At 40.7% G+C, this 19,647-nt stretch overlaps 1 protein-coding gene across 5 annotated transcripts; it reads right to left on the bottom strand.

Moving 5' to 3' along the window:
* Positions 1–6,028: 6,028 nt before the first annotated feature.
* On the bottom strand, positions 6,029–19,279 carry mier2 (mesoderm induction early response 1, family member 2). 5 transcript variants are annotated; one of them, XM_056379319.1, is made up of 13 exons: positions 19,120–19,273; positions 17,701–17,877; positions 16,488–16,601; positions 16,151–16,262; positions 15,158–15,237; positions 14,545–14,614; positions 14,241–14,392; positions 13,922–14,003; positions 12,576–12,670; positions 12,318–12,448; positions 11,054–11,196; positions 9,492–9,588; positions 8,593–8,725 (listed from the first exon to the last, which is right to left on the bottom strand). In XM_056379319.1, exons 2-12 carry the CDS (start codon positions 17,725–17,727, stop codon positions 9,533–9,535), a joined length of 1,062 nt encoding a protein of 353 aa, XP_056235294.1. In that variant the 5' UTR covers positions 17,728–17,877; positions 19,120–19,273; the 3' UTR covers positions 8,593–8,725; positions 9,492–9,532. The 5 variants fall into 5 exon arrangements, with proteins under 5 accessions (XP_056235291.1, XP_056235290.1, XP_056235292.1 ...); XM_056379318.1 differs by having other exon boundaries at positions 8,691–8,826; XM_056379316.1 differs by lacking the exon at positions 9,492–9,588 and having other exon boundaries at positions 6,029–8,826; positions 12,318–12,364; positions 19,120–19,279.
* Between the last annotated feature and the right edge of the window lie 368 nt (positions 19,280–19,647).

The raw sequence follows: 19,647 nt of genomic DNA, 5'->3' as shown, positions 1-19,647 counted from the left end.
TTCTGCTGCTAACTGACTGCAGAATAGTGAAAACATTAATATTATTTAGCTACTCTCCCACAAGCATCTTATGTTGCCACTTTGCATTTATTCTCCATAAATACATAACTTGCACAATTACAGCGTAGCTCCTAATCAGCCGGTGCAACCTGGCCTGGGGAACAGGAGGTCAGATGAGATAGAGGGGCAGTTGCAGTTACGTCACTACGTCTTTTCCTGCTCTTCCACATTCCACATGCACCTCTTATATTGAAAACATGTGCTAATATAGCTGTAAAGCTACTACTCGGACATACCTAAACGTACCTAAGTTCAAGCTTTTATCTTCATGTTCTGCCACTCAACTGAAAATGAAACTGTATGCTATGCTGCTGAGAATCCACATAGCCCCTGAATGCTATGTAATGTGATTCACATGATCTAACTGACCCTCTGTTTGACTCCTTGGACCAGCTGGGCACATTAGCTTCCCCGGGAACATCTAGAGGTATTAAGGAACTACCAGAATGAGTTCTATGAGTCATTTAATATTACTCTTAAGCAACTTAACAGCTAAATGCTACATTACAGCTGTTCAGCGATCACTCCAAATGTCACAAATGTGAGTGTGGACATGATGAAATTGATGTATAAGAGCTACTAAAAAAGTCTCAGTCTGTATTTCACTACATTACATATCGCACATATCACACTATATTTAGAGTACAATAATTCCAGTACATTTATTGTATGGTTGGTGATAAAAACGATAGGTCTTCCCAAAGTGTTTTCACATCATTTTGTATTTATAGAGTTTATTAGAAATTTTGGCTCTGAAAAAATTTATATAAAAAGTAAATTATCAGTCTATATAGAAAAAATAAAAACATAACAAAAAAAAATATTGTGGTTAAAAGAGAGTGATGGTTATAATGCTTAAAATGATATGGACACATTAATTCATTTTTTAATTTATCTATCTATCTATCTATCCAGCACTACTTCACATATAGCATTATAAACTGGCAGATCATCTCACCTTTGCCTACATGCAGTAATCTAGTCATCACAAGCAAAACCACAATGATCACGGGAGCAAGGATGGAAGGACAAACCAGGACGGTCCTCTCTGAATATTTGCTCTCGGGCAAAACACACTTTCATTACCAAACACACAATCACAAAGACCACATTCATCTTGTAATTTAAAAACATTTTAACCAAAATAACAATAATGCAAAACTGCAAAACTCTTGGCTCTTACATACAGTGACCCAAAGAGGTGGCGCGGCGCCTCCTTCTCCTGCCTCCGTGTGAGCTGTCATATAGATCTGATCGACTCCAGACAGACCAGTCAGGCGGTAGTGCAGCTTCTCACCTGACAGCGTTTGCGTTGCATCTGCAACACAACAAAGTGCATTTCAAACATTTTCTTACTGTATCTAAGTGTGGTTGTGGGTGTGTGTCTCTGTGTGCGTTTACCGACTTGTTGCGTTGTTCTCCCTCTGACAGTAGAGGCTGTATTGGGTGATGAAGCCGTGCTGCTCCTCCACAGGCAAAGGCGCCCACTCCCATGAGAAATGCACTGCTGCTCTGCTCCTTCACCTGCAGCCAGGGGCCACTAGAGGGCACTAGAGGACCAAGCAGAGGGGAGTAAAGGAGAGAAAGCAGAAGAAAGGGTGGGATGAGGTGTAGGTGTTGACAGGAGCTGAATGAGGAGAACAGTAACTATGCTGCAACAAATAAACCACTCAGTGAATGTTGTGTTTTATTCTTTTCTTGCTTTTAAAAACCCTCAATTTGACTAAAGAGTGAGCGTGGTAAGATGTGCAATGCATTTAATTTGTCGATAGATAATCGCTGTATTTTCTGTGTCCCTGCATAAAAAAAACCTTTACATTAAAATATCACTTGGCTTGGTATGCAAGCCTCCTGCTTTAAATAACACACACCAATAGACAACTGTCTGATAAAATGTTAAAAGCATATACATTATATACAGCACACTGAGGTTTGGTCAAAGTTATTACACTCATCCTATGTCTACAGTTACATTACCTCCTTGTCTGGTGTAAGTCTGTGTGGAAACTGCTTCTCTGTGCTCACTGCCAAACAACACACTCACAACATATTGCACTTCAGACAACAAATCTGCAATTACAATCAGAACAACTATTTGAACACAAAACTCTCCTTGTGCATGATTCAAACGGCATCTGTCATAGTGAGGAATTTCATAGGAAAAGAGATCACTTGTGTGATTTAGTGACAGCATGACTTCAAAAGGAAAAAGGCGGCTAATTTTGCAGACAGAGCCTTACTTCCCTGATAGTTAGCCTCTGACCCCAGAAACATCACATCAGGAAAACGACAAAATAGAGTCAGTGTAAACTGTAAATTATTGATTGACTGATATTCTTAATTTCTGTTCTAGCATTGGTGCTCGTATGAACTGCCTGTGGAACAACACAAAAATCTCTTTACGGAGCTGGAATCAAGTGATGCCATCCTACCTCGGTAAAGTCCTTGAAAGTCTTTAATAGCAGCTAGATGATAAGCTTACCAGTGAAGATCATGCTGCTGGTGTTGTGGCTCAGTCTCTCCCAGTGCAGCTGCTGACCGTCGGTTTTTGTCACATATTCCCACTCCAACAGGAAGCCAGTGAGTGAGGGATGTGCGACCATGACCATGTAACCTCCAGACTGAGGCCTTTTTTTTACACTGACTGTTGTCATGGCTCTGAGTGCTGACAGAAAATATCATGTTGTTTAAATACAAGATTTCACATGCTTTAACAAATAATACGGTCTTGTTTATCGTGATTTAAAACTGATACTCCAAAGTATATTTTTGTAAACAGAGTATCTATACTTTTAATTAAATCGAATAGTGAATGGAGAGTTAGCAGTGTATTCGCATGTCTGTGGGCGCTGGGAGGGTCAGCTGGGCTGCAGGGGAGTTTCCAGCAGAATTACACATGACCAAGAAGCAGGAGAAGCGCTCCATGGGCAGGGTCAGCTGACAGGAAGTGTCTGTCACGCTCAGGCAGTTTTCTGTTCGCAGGGCACTGTGGGAGCCTTCTCACTGACAGTAAACATGAAACCACAGGCTGGTGCAGACTGTCTGACTCTTTGGAGGAGAGTGGATGGGAGATGATATTAACACTGAGATTAAGAGTGAGGTGGTCACTATCAACTGACTTGCCGACTTTGACACTGGTGTTCAAAACACTAACTTAATTATATTGCACATAGGTACCCTCAGGGAAGAGAGGGGCCCCGGGCAGTTGCCTACCCTTCCACGTGCCACAGGCTGACTCGAATATGTACTGACTTACATAGAAAAGTTTCATCAACACTGAGGTTGGATATGAGATGAAAACGCTCTCGCCGCTCAGTATTTTTTACTCGAGTTATTCCTTGTGTGTTAACCTTGCTTCTCCCGTGCCCAGAGGACTCCAAGGCCAGACCTTAACTCCATTCTTCTTAAAGATGCAAAAGAGAAAAACAAGAAGACTCCTGAGCCCTAACACAGAGCTTCTGGTTTTATCCATCTCTGTACACAGAAAGGAAAACTACAACCGATAACGTATCTTTCTCTTCTTCCCCCATTAGCATCTTGGTTCTGTAAAAAAAAAACAGTGGTGAGTTCCTAAGCCAATTATTGCTGAGACACAAGAACAAGAACAAGAAGAGTGAGAGAAGTGCTATAATTAACCTTTTGACTCAAGAGTCTTGTTAAAACCCAATCTCAAACTGGATTTTTCTGATGGTGGATTCGTCTTTGTTGGCTTTACAAACAGGAAAGTCCCCTTGTGTCATAGTAAGGCATTTATTATACTGTGAGCCAGGAGAAACAAACCAAGGACACAGAGAGACAGATGTGAAAGAGAGACTGCAAGGTTAACAGCTCAGTTTGTTACAAACATTGTCATTGTTCTCGGTTTGATAGATAAGGTGTCGATCCAAAAGCAGAAACACAAGGTCGGGCACGAGGTGAAAGAGCTCTTTAAACATAATCTAGGATTATGAATCAAAAAGACATAAGGAGGTATGTTGGTGTAGCTGTGTTAAAATATATCATGGCAGCAACACTTTTCTCTTAAACAGTAAATTTAGCACAATGCAATGCCTGTACATTCTCTCTGGAATTCTGAGCTCGCTCATCAGCTGAGTGCAGCCAGGATGCAAGGAAGCAGGTTTATGAGCAGCCGATAGGGAAACCCAGAGACCCAGGTGGGGTTTAGCAGCCAAGGACATACTCAAAGCCAAAGACATTTGCAAGTCCACTACATACTTCCAGAGTATGTTTCTCCGCTGTATTAGTTCATGATTTGCAGCTCTTAATGTGGGGGGATTCAGTTAAAAAGAGCAATGCAATTCCTGCATTTCACATTTTCATTTGTCACTTCTGACATTTAATTGATATTTTAATGGAATACACAACTGTTGGTTGTAAACAAAGTCAGTGCCCCTTGTTTTAATCTATGGATTCTCTCTGATTTCTATCTTTAGGACAGATAATACAGACTTAAGTGTTCTTGGGCGCAGGAATAACGTGACATTTAAGCCTTTCATTTAGTCAAAATTGCTTGCAAATAAATGAACTATAAGTTTATGAACGTGGTGACTAATATTTATTAGTAACTAGAACTCCGTGCACAGTTGCTGTTGGACTTATACTTGCAGTTCACCTTCACTTATAGCTACAGGTTATTGCTTTTTGCTGCTGCTTGAGGACTTCATGCTGGTTTACCCTGTGTCCACGTGTCTTTTAATAAAACAGCATGAAATGTAATCTGATTCCATCCTGCATCTAAGGAAAGGGCTGGCATGGGGAAAATAGCAGGAAATTAACAAACGCCAATTGGGCCACAGCCAAAAGAGTAACAGCCGTCCGGCACGTGTGGTGTGCTTCAGGCCTGGTTGTGGGTTGTTGCACTCCGAAAACCAGTCGGAGGATCTCTCGGCCGAGACCCAGCCGAGTCTTTGGCAAAATAATTCAAATGACAGTATAAGAAAAGTAAACTGGGGAACAAACAAACACAGAAACGTTTGTAACTGTGACAGTTTTGGATATCCGGTGAACAGGAAACGGTAAGTGAAGGGAAGAACCAGAATTGCGCACTTTGTCTGCGTTTATTGACTGCGCACATATGGGCATTGTGCTTTAAATGCGCAAGACAAAAAGCAGGAAGGCGGCAGTGAGCCCATGCCTGGCTCTGAGAACAGTCCGCGCTCAAAGCACTCTGAAACATCCACCAAGCTGTTACAGCCTGTTTGCAGGAACAAATGCAAAGAAAGCCCGTTAGGCTAATTGTTTGCTAAACAAATTGCTTTATTTAAAAAAAAAAAAAAAGTGTTTTTATGTTTGATAAGTGTTTGAAAGGTGCTATATGAAGTTTATTATCATTAAAGAGTAAAACATTTTAAAAGCCTTTTATCTGTTTCCTCATTGCAACACACAGTTTTCCCCTAAACATTCCCCACTTTTACTGCTTCTTAACAAGATAGTTGTGTCTGAGTATGTCAAGGGCAAGAACTGTTCTTGGATGTGTGTCGAAAGTCCATAGTACATAGATCACAGTAAACAGAGTGTGTTGATCTCATTGGTACCAGACCTAATGTGTCTTCACAACCATATCTGTAGAGCTATCTGTACATTTAATGTGCTCACAGTCTGTGCCAGATTTGAACATTTTCGACTTTGGTGACACTAATACATATGAAATAAGTTTAAAATATATATATTTTTTCAAACAAATGTTTTGCAGGCATTTAGCATGGCAGGAGGTTCAGCTGAGAGGCTCCTCTAACATTTACTGTAGGCCTATACAAAGGCAAATGAGGCACAGACTTTGGAAATCATTTTCCCCCAGTTTAGCCTTTACGTTAACTGTCAGAATTTCACAATTTCTACATGTGAATATGAATATTACAAGATATGGTTATTTACAGTAGTTTCCCTGCTCATAGGTTACTGTTCATCTCACAAACAAGAGTGGGAGCTGCCTCAGTCTTCAGAACAACTAATACAAAAGCAATACATCTTAATATTTCACCATTGTTCATTTTAATTGTTTCTTCTTTACAAAATAGAATAATTATAAACAAACATAACAGAAGCAGTGCAATATATAAATTGCTAAAAATAAAAGTAAAAATAAAGAATTAACAAAAGGCAGTGATTCTACTCCTTTTCCTGCCTTCGTGGTCTTGTCCTGAATCCCCCTCATGTAAACAGTCAAAGACAAAACAAACAGTGATCTGAAACCGGCTTGGCTTTAAACAGGGATCACAGGAAAAGCTTGCACATTTATAGACAGAAACAAGGAATAGATAGGCAGACAGATGAAAGGAAGATTAAGCAGCAAAATCCTTTCCTTCCCTGAAACGTTTCCTTTACTTCTTTAGAGACAAGAGTGTGACCGAAATGTTCTGATATGCAGGAGAAAATTTTGATTTTGTGAAATGTGTAAAATTGTTCTTGAGGCATTTTAAAGCTCATCCATTTATTCTGTGTTACATAATATTAAATAATCAAATAATATTTATTGCAATAACCTTTACACTTTGTCATTCTAGATGTAGTTGTAATATCTATACCATTCTCAGTCTTTTGAAGACTACATGAGCCGTTTTTCTCAACTTTGACTTGATAAGCCATTAAACAGCTTCTTCTCTGACATATGAAACTGTAAGTTTAAAATCTGTCAATTCACCTGTAACAATTCGTTTGATAGTGCATAAGTGATAAAAAGTGACTGAGTTTACACTGGTTTCCATGGGAATAGAGGATCTGTTACGCAAGATTAACAATGGATTTGTAGTTAAATAATAATTATTAGAAGTTTAAATGCATATACATGTGTGACAGTTTACAGTATATTTCATCATGTCTGGTAGTGATCATTAAAGATGCTTAAGGAAACAATTCAGGGGAAAGAGATATCTTGTATTTGTTTAATCCACAACTCTGTCCTGCTCTGACACTATAAATATTTTTTTCCTTTGTTTACACATCTGCAGGGACTGGACATTACTTGGATGTTGCTTCCTTGTTGCCCGTGTTCAAAGAGCTCAGAGGTGGGATTTTGCTAAAATAAACTGGAGGCATCAAGAGGTAAAGGATGACCCCAACATCTTTCACAACATACATTTTTACTTTTACCAACAAGGTGAGTCTTCATCCAAGAAACTTACAATAACATAATGTGTTTTCTAACTGTATATACGTATGACACCTGTCCAGAATGATGCTCACTTATCACTGAAAGTCAGTCTCTGACGAACGGTCTTGCAGATCATCAAAGCTGCAGAACCTGAGAAACTGTGTTTGGATTCAGTGACCTGCCAGTCTTAGCATATGCATTTTACATTTACGTTATTTATTCTAAGCCTATTCTGAAGGTGAAACAGACTCTTCACGGTTCTAATTATGAATATGATAGAGACAGTGATCAGAAAGGAAAGCACAAAGCACTGTACCTTTATAAATCTCTATATAGATCCTCAGGGAAGAAAAAGGATGAAAACTTTGATAAAAGCAAAACTAAAAAGAAAACAAATTTTAAAATGACTGCACCCCCACACTGTTCCTTTTTTAAATAAACCTTAGAAAATGTTTAGTTTCAGGTCTTCATTATATTCTTAAGAAAGATTGACTTTTGTGGCAAAGGTGTACAGACAGTTGAAGTAAAGGAGCCTCGATGAAAAGCAGAGATATGAGGAACCAAATAGAAAGAGACAATCACAGGCTGAGTAGAGGTCGTTTTAAGTATTAAATAAACTATTGTATATTGTTTGAATGGAAACTTCCAACAGCCATGTTACTGTGGTTCTGTTCAGAGACAGATCTCAAACAGCTGCAGCAGCAAAGGTGCTGAGCAATTAGCAGAAACATCATTGGCTATCAAACTTCAAAAGTCAAAGTTCTCAATCTTGATAAATGAGAAAACAAAGCAACAGTTGTTCACATTGTCGATCAGCGATGTGTCTTAGAGAAACATGGACCACGGGTAACATGCTTCTGGTTTGTTTGCATGGTCACCGCAGCTCTCACCCCCTGCACTGTGCTTTTGCAAGTAAATATTCGCGATAGCCAATCAATAGCATTGCTCTGGTGCACATTGTGGTGACAAACTGTCAATAAACACATAATCAACACCTGAAAGTAGTGATTAACAATTCCACAATGGACAGGGTTTGAGTGTCTGAGTTTAAAAAGAGGGTATAGACAGACAAGTCACCCCCGAGCACAGGTAGTAGGTCCATGCTCTTTCATAATGTTAGGTAAATGCACTTTTTGTCCTGGTGTAAATACCAACACCGATCAATGGTTTCAACAAAGGGCAAACCACTAAGTACCACTCAGTTTAGATTTCCCCATGTCCCCCTCACTGTGTAAGAGAGCGGGAATGCTTGACAGGGGAGGGGTGCAGCAGGCTGCCAAATGGCTGAAAGTGAGATGGGAGGACAGCAGATGAGGGAGGTGAGGCAGACGGCAGGCTAAATTCCACCTGCAGCCCATGTGGGGCGCCAGTCCCGCCGCCAGGTGTACCACAGTTAGGGACGTCAGAAACAAAAGGTCCACCTCGCATGTGTAGCTGGAAGAAGCAGGAGCCTGGGAGGCAGTGGTCGTCATTGCAGGACGGAGGGCTCCCACATGCCCACTGGGAGCTCAAGGCAGAGGACTGGGACTGGAGCTGGACCGCAGCTGAGGAACAACAACGATCTGAACCAGGTTCCTGCAAGTCGTCCATGGGCGGCAGAGAGAAGGGACAGTCAAACAGCTGCTGAGGACATCTGTCTCCACACAGCTCTGACAGCCCCATCACCAGCTCGCCATCTGAACAGATGTAGAGGCGTTCATAGAGTGGTTAATAAAATGGCTGTGACTGCAGTTGTATCTTCTATTGCTGCTTCATTTTAAACTCCAATAATGTTCTCATGCTGAATGTTTCATGTACAGGGTTGCAATGAAGTTTGGTGAGTATACTTGTGTACACAAAGTATACACATTTTCTTCTGAAACTATTCACTCCATTTCATCATACTGAGATATTTACTTGATAGAGATGTTCTTCTGTAAATGACTAACTGTATACTATGGCATTACTATGGAAACATATATCAAACGTACAGTACATAATTAAAGTGCCTCTTCAATTAACAGCCATGGGATATTATAGTTTTTGTATTTGCTTGAGGCCTTATGAGTTGCCCTTTCTCACCAACCACAAGTAAACCACTTGGAGCAATATGTATGTTTTGCTATTAAAAAACACAAGAGGGCAAGGGTTTAATTAATTCTTCAATAACTTAATCTGACATTACCCGTAAATAAATGTGGCATTTGCTGCATAGCCAGAGGAGGGTTCATGGCCATTTCCATCAGCTCTGTTCCTTTTGGCTTTAATTAGAATTTGATTGTATAACACAAATAAATTAATGATATTTAATCCCAATCACAACATTATTTCTTGTTTCTCTCAAGCCTGTTGTTTTCTTTACCTGCAGGCCCAGCCTGCTTTCTGTGGCCTGTGTGGATGAGTTCATGGCTTTAAGAGAAAGCGGGGAGTTCGTCTGCGCCGGGGACGGCCCTCCTCCTCTGGAGCACCATGTCAACATGCACAGCATGCACACACACACACACACACACACACACACACACACACACACACACACACACACACACACACACACAGATATGCATACATGCACACACAACAACACAAGAAGCAAGAAAATAATGGGGTAATGGTGAAAAAAAAGACAGGGAGACATAAAATGATTCATAACATAAGAACATAAGATAATGAACGTGTGATGTCAAAATAAAAGGCAAACCATGTCACCAAATAAGAAATTCAAGGGACAAAAAGAAAATCCATAGAAGTGCAAATATAAAATGATGAGTATCAGAAAATTATGTGATTTGGAAAATGTGTCTGTCATGTCATGTAATCAGTTTATATCCAGAAAAATGGTTGAAGATACCCAACCTTCTGATTTCAGAATTGCTGGAAACAAAAGTCAGTCCTTCAGGCACAACATTATTAAATGTTGTATTCGCCAAATGGTAGAGCTACGTGCTCCATGACCAGCTCCCACTTCAAATTAAACTCTGATTAAAGTGGAGATTTTCTTTTTAGCTTTTACGGCAAGTTTGCTTCTTTTCCAAGCAGTTCTGTCTTTGCTGTGATCATGAGCTCATCGATTACACTCCCCTCCAAAAGTATTGGAACAGTGAGGCCAATTCCTTTATTTTTGCTGTAGACTGAAAACATGTGGGTATGACACCAAAAGATGAGACAAGAGATCAACATTTCAGCTTTTATTTCCAGATATTTACATCTGGATTTGATACACAACTTAGAAGATAGCACCTTTTATTTTGAACACAACCATTTTTCATGTGAGCAAAAGTATTGGAACATGTGACTGGGCTCATTAATCTTCATTGATGATGTAACGCATGATGGCAGCAGCAAAATGAACTCAGAAGTCTACAGAAACATTTTGTCTGCCAATTTAAAGAAAGATGCAACCAAACTGATTGGGAGATCCTTCATCATGCAGCAAGATAATGACCCAAAACACACTGCAAAAACAACAAAGGAGTTCATCAGGGGCAAGAAGTGGAAGGTTTTCGACTGGCCAAGTCAATCTCCAGACTTAAACCCTATAGAGCATTTTACCTGCTAAAGAGGAGACTGAAGGGAGTAACCCCCCAAAATAAACAACAACTGAAAGAGGCAGCGGTGAAAGCCAAATCCAGATGTAAATACCTGGAAATAAAAGCTGAAATGTTGATCTCTTGTCTCCAATTCATCTTTTGATGTCAAACCCAAATGTTTTCAGTCTACAGCAAAAATAAAGCAATTGGCCTCACTGTTCCAATACTTTTGGAAGGGAGTGTATGCTTATGTATTATGTTGGTCATCGGTAAGAGAGCAAATTTACTCCACTGTGGCATGAAGTCAATTTAATGCTGAGCAGAGTGAAAACTGGCTATAGATTCCAGGATTTGAGCCACCATATCAGGTGGTTGTAAGAGACTAGCCCTAAGTTACCTCGTTTGTCCAGGTCCAATTTCGACTGTGGAGGTAATGCAGACTCAAGCTGCCCAGGGCCCACAGAGCTGTGAGACAACAAGCTTGAGGCATTGTTGCTTCCTTCCAGCTCCCCGACCTCCCCGTCCTGGTCTCCATCCTCCCTGAAACAGACAGCACAACCACCTCAGCACAGGAAAGCATGTGTCAACAGTTAGAAGCTGCAGTGGGTGGCAGGACTTTTAAGTTATCAACAGACAAATGTCATATGAATAACATTAACATTAAAAAGAACAATAAAATTAGACATTCTGAAGTTACGTAATTAGGCTCAGAATCCCAAGAAACAAAAATAATGAGTGCAACTTATTTCTATCTATCAATTTGCATGCTTGACCTAAATCCAATCCAATAAAAGTGAATAGCAACTTGTTTTGATGCTCAAATAATTAAAAAAATGACATTTAAAAATAAATCAACATAACATTTCTTTCCCTACGCAGTGGCCCTGTTACTCTGAATAAGCTACAGACCACATAGTCATCACAGGGACTATTTCTTCAGTGGTTGCACAATGTTATTTTGTAATTTGGGTGAACCGACCCTTTAAGGTCACCAGCAGAGGAGCACTTACCAAACAAGTGAGAGTGTGAATTCCATTAAGAGCCATTACTTCTGAGTTCCCAAAAACAGTTGGTTACAGAAAGCAAACCAGATGAGGAGGGAATTTTTAATGTCAATATACCCAGTGGATTACTGTTTGGATAGCTTTTGTTGTGTGGAGCGAGCACAAATGAATAAATAAATACATTAAGAAAGCCCTGGTGAGACAGGTTCTCAGAATAGGGCTGTTATACTGAAGATTTAATGGGAAGTTCAGACAAGCACATACAGGGAATACTCCCTGCAATTGCAAACAGAATACAAGCGTATTCTGAGTCCTAAGAAATATATTAGAATTTACGGCTTTAATAAGATTTAGATGACTCACAGCCTAAAAGTTGCTCTGTTTTCTTTCAGTGATTTTATATTCTACATCAGGACTGCAGCATACGGAAATTACACTACTGTGAGATTTTCCATGAGATCAATGAGTCGAAAATATTCCCTATCTGGCTAGAAAAATTACCATCTTCACACCCCATCAGTCGTCACACTGCACGGAGTTTAACATGGAGCATAGCATGACATGGGGTTGACCGCTGCAAGTCACAGTTTGTTTGCAGATGTTTTACATATTTCATATATATATAGCAAATCAAATTAGTGTCCCCACAGCACTCACATGCTCCCTGATTGCAGGCTGTATTTCTTGCGGCTGAGCCTGGTGGCCTGTTGGGTAAAATACTCGTGACGATCAGACTTCTTCCAAATGTAGTAATACTCCACACATTCGCCCACAGAGCGCGTTCGTACCTGAGGAAGTGGAAAAGGTTGTTTTTTGCTTTGGGCAACAGAATGTTATTTCATCAAATATTCAAACGGGCACATGAGGTAAATCGTCAGTGAAGTTTGGACAACATCTCATCTCCTGGGCACTCACCTTATTAGCCTGAATGAGGTGGAAGTTTTTTCCATAAACTCGATAGCCGTGCTCAAAGTTCCTACACTCCTCCTCACTCCAGGCACACAGCTCTTCTAAAGAGAGCAGAGAGCACCAGTAGGATTATAGTGCTGCACGTATATCTACATTTGTTTTTAAAATGAATGCCATCAGTGCTTTGTGCTGCTGGTGATCAAAAGCCAAATTGCAGCTGTGAAACTGCCACTGAATGTCCAGTTTTCACCTGTATTTTGTCTTGACTGAGCCAAAAGAAAAAACCACAGCTCACACAGACAGGATGTGGAAAAAGGTATGTGCATGGTCAGGGCTGTCTGGCTCTCAGGAATGGGCAGTTTTTCCTCCTCTCCAACACAAACTACAGCGATGTTCTTGGACTTAAACAGAAGCCTCACTGCTGAATAAGAGCTCATGAGGTCACATCAGTGTACATTTCCTGTTCTGCAGTGCTGAAGACAGCAGCTGGTGTTGCACCGAGAGGGTATCACATACAGTCAACTTTTGCAGTATTAGTCAAGTCAATTTTTATTTGTATAGCGCCAATTCACAACAGACGTTATCTCAAGGCACTTTTCAAATACAGCAGGTCTACACCTTTATAATATTATTTACAGAGAACCAACAATTCCCACCAAGAGCAACTCAGGTTGGGCGCCCATCTGCATCTACCAGTATCCTCTACTTGGAAATGATTTTGCAGGGATGAATGCATGTACTTCTGTGTATATCATGCACTTCACCTTGAGAGACACCTGCTTGATGAGCAGCTATTGTCCCACTTGTTTCCAAACTATTTTCTGAGCCCCATCTGCACAAATCCCAACAAAGTCTATGATTTTGATAATTGATCTGCAGGGTTGTTGTCCACATTGTGCACATCAGCAGCATCAACAAACTCGACATATGTTTTCAGTAAACAGTCTTCGCAGATGGACAAAGCAGATGACAGCAACAGAGTAAAACTTCTGATTTTGTCAATAAGCTGCACACGTGCAGCATCATTTGACAGAGAAGGAGGAGAAATTCCTTTGCCATCACTTGTGGCTTCTTACACTGCAGGGCTCAGTAGGCAGCTTTGCAGAAAGGGAACTGAGCATGTGAAGGCTCAGAAGCTGCTTTATGACACAGTGACTCCACTGAACATGACAGTTTTGTAGATCCCATCTGAAGAAATCATGAGCTTGAGCTACCTTTTTTGGCATCTGTCAGCAGCTAATGTTTTGACATACAATACACTCTGGTCTTTCTTCACTACCAACCGCCAACCAAATCGTACACCCCAGACAAACAGGAAGTTGGAAAAAGTAGGACAACAGAAAGGTTCTTACCACTGAACACCTTCACGTTGAAGCGTAGTCGTCTCAGTGCCTCTTCCGCATTGAAGTTGCATTTTATTAGTTCGTACAGTGCCTGAGAGTCAAAAGAAAGAAGGATGAGCAAAAAGAGTTACTTTAGTCCACATCTTATTATGTAACTGGTTAAATTCCAAAGCCACTCTTCAATTAAGCAGTGTATTTTATTATTAAAAAGTTCTGAACCCATGTGCTGCTGTGCATGTCATCACAGTCAGCAGCAAAGCTAAAATACATAGTTAACACTTAACATAGTTGACAGTGTCATCTGGGATGCAGTGTCAAGTTACTGTACCTGCTCGTTGTCTCGGACAGTGTTCCCTTGCATCAGTGTGCATGCTGCCCCCTCCTGGCCATGTGGTCTCTGTGTATTCAGCAAGAATTCCTCCACTTCCTCCACTGGCAGGACACCTGGCCTCCACAGCAACTGGTCCTCACTGCTGTAGGCTAGAGAAAAAGCAGAGAGAAGAGATGAAGAGATGCAGTGGACTTTTCGCATATTACCAGTGGGAGTGGCCAAAGTCAGAATCTTTCAAATTCTACACATGTGGGCTTGAATCATCTGAAATTACTTAATACAAGCTGCAAAGTTTCTTTACCTCTCTCCTGGTGGGTATACGGACTGAGTGGAGGGATTTTTGCCTGGTACATAGAGCCAACCATGATCTCCTGAGAAGGAAATCAAAGACAGTCAGTTTTCAAATGTGTCATATAAGCAAATAACAGCTGAAATCTGTGCTGTGTGGTTGGATTATGCCCACTGGTCTTTTCTCTGGTAAATCAGTACATCAGCGGCTTGCATGCGGCTTTGATGGGTCTGTCTAAATCAGATACTATGTCCTGGGGTTTAGGTTCAGTTGATCCAGCGGAGTGATCCCAGGAATTATGTTCATCTTAGATAATCCTGGAGTATATGATTTATGCAAGTATAAGGTTTATACAGGTATAGCACAGCAAAAAAGGAAGCGTGTGTACAGCTTTTGAAGTTGTCAAGACTTCCAGTGCTTACTAGATCAAATGTAATACATATCTGTTATCTTAGCATAAAAAAACATTAATATTGCCTAAATGTTTTGATATTTGGTTTTTCTCTCCCATAAAGAAATGCAAACTGTGGATTACTGTACAGAATGCTTAATATCTCTTTCAGTTAAACTGACTCAGAGTCAACTGAGTCACCATGAGATGTGTGTTATTGCCCTCAGTGGCTACCTTGTGCTCTTCGTTGGAGGGAATGGAGGCATTGTCAGATTCCTCATCTGATGAGCTGACTAATGTGTCTTTGTCTCCACCTTAAAGAAACAAAACATCACAAAGGAGGACCAGGCGATTATTTCAAAGACTGTACAGGTGCTGTATTTCAGGATTATATCAAAAGGCTTAATGCTATCTTAAAGCCATATCTTTCTGCTGACAACTCGCAATAATATTTCTGAAACTTCAGAACTGTTTTATTCTTTGGTTTAAAATCATTATTTAACAAGGTAAATCCAACTGAGATAAAATTCTCCTTCTCAGGTGAAACCTAGCTGTGACACTGAAAGTTATAGAGAAAGCATGGACATTATAATGCTGAATATATATATATATATAAACACAGAAACTGTGTTCTCAGTCAATCTCTCCTGGATAAATAAAAGACACAAAAGCAGCATGCCTGCCATATATTTAGTTTTCAGGCCATTTTGTGGACTCAGCACCATACTGTCATTCATTTCAAATACAATCACTACCAGGGGAAGGCGGTTAGAATATTTTGAAACTCCTTCAATTCAGAAACGTTTCAGTGCCTTTGACATCATTCAGTCTTATGGACAGGAGACACACAAAAGAGTAAATGCTGTCATACCGGAAATTTCTCATATGAAATTATACAGAAACAAATGAAAGATTTCATGAAACACCCTGACATAATAAACCCTGCCAAATCATGTTATTGAAATGCAGCACTGAGTTATGAGTAACAAGCTGCAGTCTCAGCAAAGCAGTGATTTAAAATTGAACTAAGAGAAAATATTCCACAAACAGAGGCTCGTGGAATGTCCCTTCTTTCATTACAACTGTGCAAAGTTTCATCAGAAAAAAGTGTGCACATGGGTCTAAAGCTGTTCCATTTGAATCAAACTTTTCATTTCGCTGGGAGAACTGAGATCACGTTAAATGTTATACATTCATCTGTAGATGTACATCTTTGTGTGCTGTTACCTTGGAGACGGCGGAGCAGATCTGAGGTGTTTGAGGTGACTGAGGGAGTGAGATCATCAGCTGATGATTCTTCTTCCTCCTCCCCAGGAAAGAGATCCTCAGTTATCTGATCCTGAACAGAACAATAGAAGAACAATAAATCAACACAGAATAGCAGAGCACAGCAATTATTAATCCAAATATACACTTTTGACTGAGCACAAACATTTCAATCTGCTGTATTTTTTTATTCAATGGTCAACATTGACCTGACTGATGGTCAGAATACTTGCATATAAAATATTAGATATGAATGAGGCCTCACATATGTGCTGGTGTGACTTGGGTTGTGTCTCACCTTGTCCAGTGTCATGCCTGGCAGGCTGGCAGCCCTGTGACAGGTCTCCTTCTCTGGATCTGACACTGTGTAGCCATACAGAGCCAGCAGCTCCTCCAAAGGAAGCTCACTGGCCTGCAATCAGAGGAAGACAGCGTCAGGTGGAGACGGATGGTTGGGGGAAAGAAGGAAGGAAACCACAGAAATATGTGAATTACTCCCACATTTACTGAAAGTGGCCTCTAGATATCTGTTAGTTCAGTGATGTCAAGGGCACTTTTTTCCTCCTCAGCCTGAATAACTCCGTAACTCTCACTCAGCTTTCAGAGTCACTGTCTTCTCACATCAAGCGGTGCTCCAGATTTTAGGAGAATTCGCTCATCAAGGTTGTGCAGAACATTTTGTTAACCCTCCTCTAGAAAAAGGCTTCAGGTTGAAGTAGAAATGAAAATGAACAGCCGTGTGTTTTACAACATTTCCTGAACTCGTTTTTCAGAGGATGTTTGTCCTGATCCATGCAACTTGGGAAGCCCTGAATGCAATATTTAACCTAGCCATTTTTCCTTGCTTTGCATTTGCTAACAACAGGCATAGAGAATGACAGTGACACGATGAGCAGTGTGGAGCTGTTTTTGTGTGAGGCAGTGCAACTCCTGCCAGTGGGTCTTACTACGGGCCCTGACACAGAGCTTTCTCACTGCTGCAGAGTAGATTTACTATGAAGTCATTATGGGATATGGCATAAATGGCAGTGGTGTAGCTTTATTCCATGTTTTTTTCCCCTACATTTTCCAGAATAAGTTGTGTGAGAACAGTGCCATTTGTATCTGTTTAGAGCTGCTTTCAGTAACATAACCTAAACAATAATTTTGGACCTAAGACTGCCTCATTAAAAACAGTGTTGTTTATGTACAACTTCTGCAAATAGCATACAAATATTTTGTAAACCTCAAGAAACTCTACAGCACTATAATCCATTATTAAGTTCGTTAGTTTAATCATGTAAATCAAAGTAGAAATGTCCAGTATGGATTAATTGATGTTGCAACATTAATGTTATCTTACTCTTAAAGCAAATAATACCCAAGAGGGTTTTTACTATTGTGACAATGGGTGTGTCAGTGATTCAGCTATTGTTCCCATAATCATATCAAAATATCTTGTTAAAAGAGACTCTGGCTTTTAAATAACAACCAGCTCTGACAAATACAGACGTGGCTCAACTTGACCGTACAGTGTGGGATTGCGCTGCCATCTTCATGGGGCGAGGAGAGTTGTCCTCCTCTAAGGCCTGTTAAGACTTCTGCTTCTCCTGCTGAGGGCCGTCATCGCTGTACCTCATCCACTCTCCACTAGGCCGCAACCTCTACTCTTATCTTCAGAGGCTTTTCATCCACCTGCAGACACACATCTGGACAAACACATACACAGTACCGTTCGTGTGAGCGTTCAAAACCATGTAAAACAGCATGGGAGTGCATCACAATACAGTGGGGCAGCACATTCCTCTGTGAGTCTGTTGAGCACGTGCACACACATGTACACACAAACAACATGGGATCAAATAGTAGCTTATCCTGGTTCATCCAATTACAGATCAGCTGACGCCTGACTTCTAAACCGCCCTTTTTTAACTTCTGAGTGACCCAGGTGTCTCTGAAAGGGGCAGTTTGTGGCAGTAGCAACACCAAGATCATTTTTTTTTAATGTTCTACATCAGATGACCCTATAAGCAGGTCTAATGTTTGGTTTTGCTGTGACATGTATGTATTCCTCTTAAGATGATAATATAACATATAGTCAAGAAGTTTTTATATGAAGTGTCAGCATATTTTTCTATTGTAGCCTATCAACATGTTTCCCTATCTAAGCTTTAGGCTAAAGGAATTCAGACACACTACGACATGTGCCTTTGTTGAATACATGCAGGTTGAGGCCACAAAATACTTTAATACAGAGGTGAAAAACTTTTGAGTGCTATAGAGAGGCCATGTGATGATCTAAACAATCCCGCCCTGGATCTCAGAAAGTGCCAACACTGACAGTGTTAGATTACACTTCAAACGACACTGTTTTTCTGGACAAAGAAGTTGTAACAGTCCGGTGAACATCTAAATGTTCTGGTGCCTCTCCCAACCCATCCGGCGCGCAGTGTGTTTGACCAGGGGCGCTTTCCTGTGACTTGGTGCTGAACGTCTCTTCCTCTCTCCGGCACACTACGAGTGGCACAAGGAAATAACTAGTTCTCAATATTTCCGAAACAGACGGTCGGAGTTTACCGCCGCCGATTCATGACATCTCTCCCAACTTTTTCACTCAATCCACTTCGTCGGCGGGGCGCACCTGAAATAGTTCAGCACCACCGTGTTAGACCCCGCCGGGCTCTCTATTGTTTTCTACGGCTTTACTATCAAGGCAGAGGGAATGGCTCTTTAAAGCCAAGAACGCGGAGAGAGGCGATACGCTGGAGAGGTTCTCCATTGCTTCCTCCGCTTCCCACTTTAAATGCCCCCGTAGCTCTCTTTCACCCAACGCTCACTGGCCGGTGAAACCGTCCACAGTCATGTGTACCGTACGGAGTGACACAAGTCTTACATTCGGTCCAGTTTGTCTATCATTTGGTTCATTGCATTCCTCGTTTTCGCTCACTTACCTCCGCCATTCCGTTTCTGCGCAAGCTGCCTATTGCCCGGATGTTGTAGGTCTACTCTTCTGTACAGCTCCGTTTATTGCCTGAACGATTCAGCAACAGCGACTGAGCCACAGTTAGGTGCAGAGTTAGATTGACTATTTCCAAGTAATTTAGTTATTTTTGTCTCGCTTCACAGCTGTCATTTGAGCATGTCCTTTTTGTCCGCACTGTTTTAAAACTCAATTCCACTTTCGGTATCGTTTGTAAAATCCTGCTCTTATCGCAATAAATAAGTTATATATAAGCTATATTAAAAAAAAAAAAATACTACAAAAACCAAAAACTCAAATTAAAATGTATTTAAAATAGTAGTGCTCATTTTCTCCTTTTATATGCTATAAATATTGACCTCTGACCCCGTATTGCCCCTTTGTCATGTTTAAACAACAGGTTGGCACTGAACACAGCCCTGAAATTATATGTATATCTCTCAAGTAACATGTCTATAGCTGCATATGTTTTAGCATGTGCTGAATGTGTGAATGAGGG

Source organism: Seriola aureovittata, chromosome 6 (genome assembly GCF_021018895.1).
Source record: "Seriola aureovittata isolate HTS-2021-v1 ecotype China chromosome 6, ASM2101889v1, whole genome shotgun sequence".
Taxonomy (NCBI): Eukaryota; Metazoa; Chordata; class Actinopteri; order Carangiformes; family Carangidae; genus Seriola; species Seriola aureovittata.
This window is presented reverse-complemented; position numbering and strand designations above follow the sequence as displayed.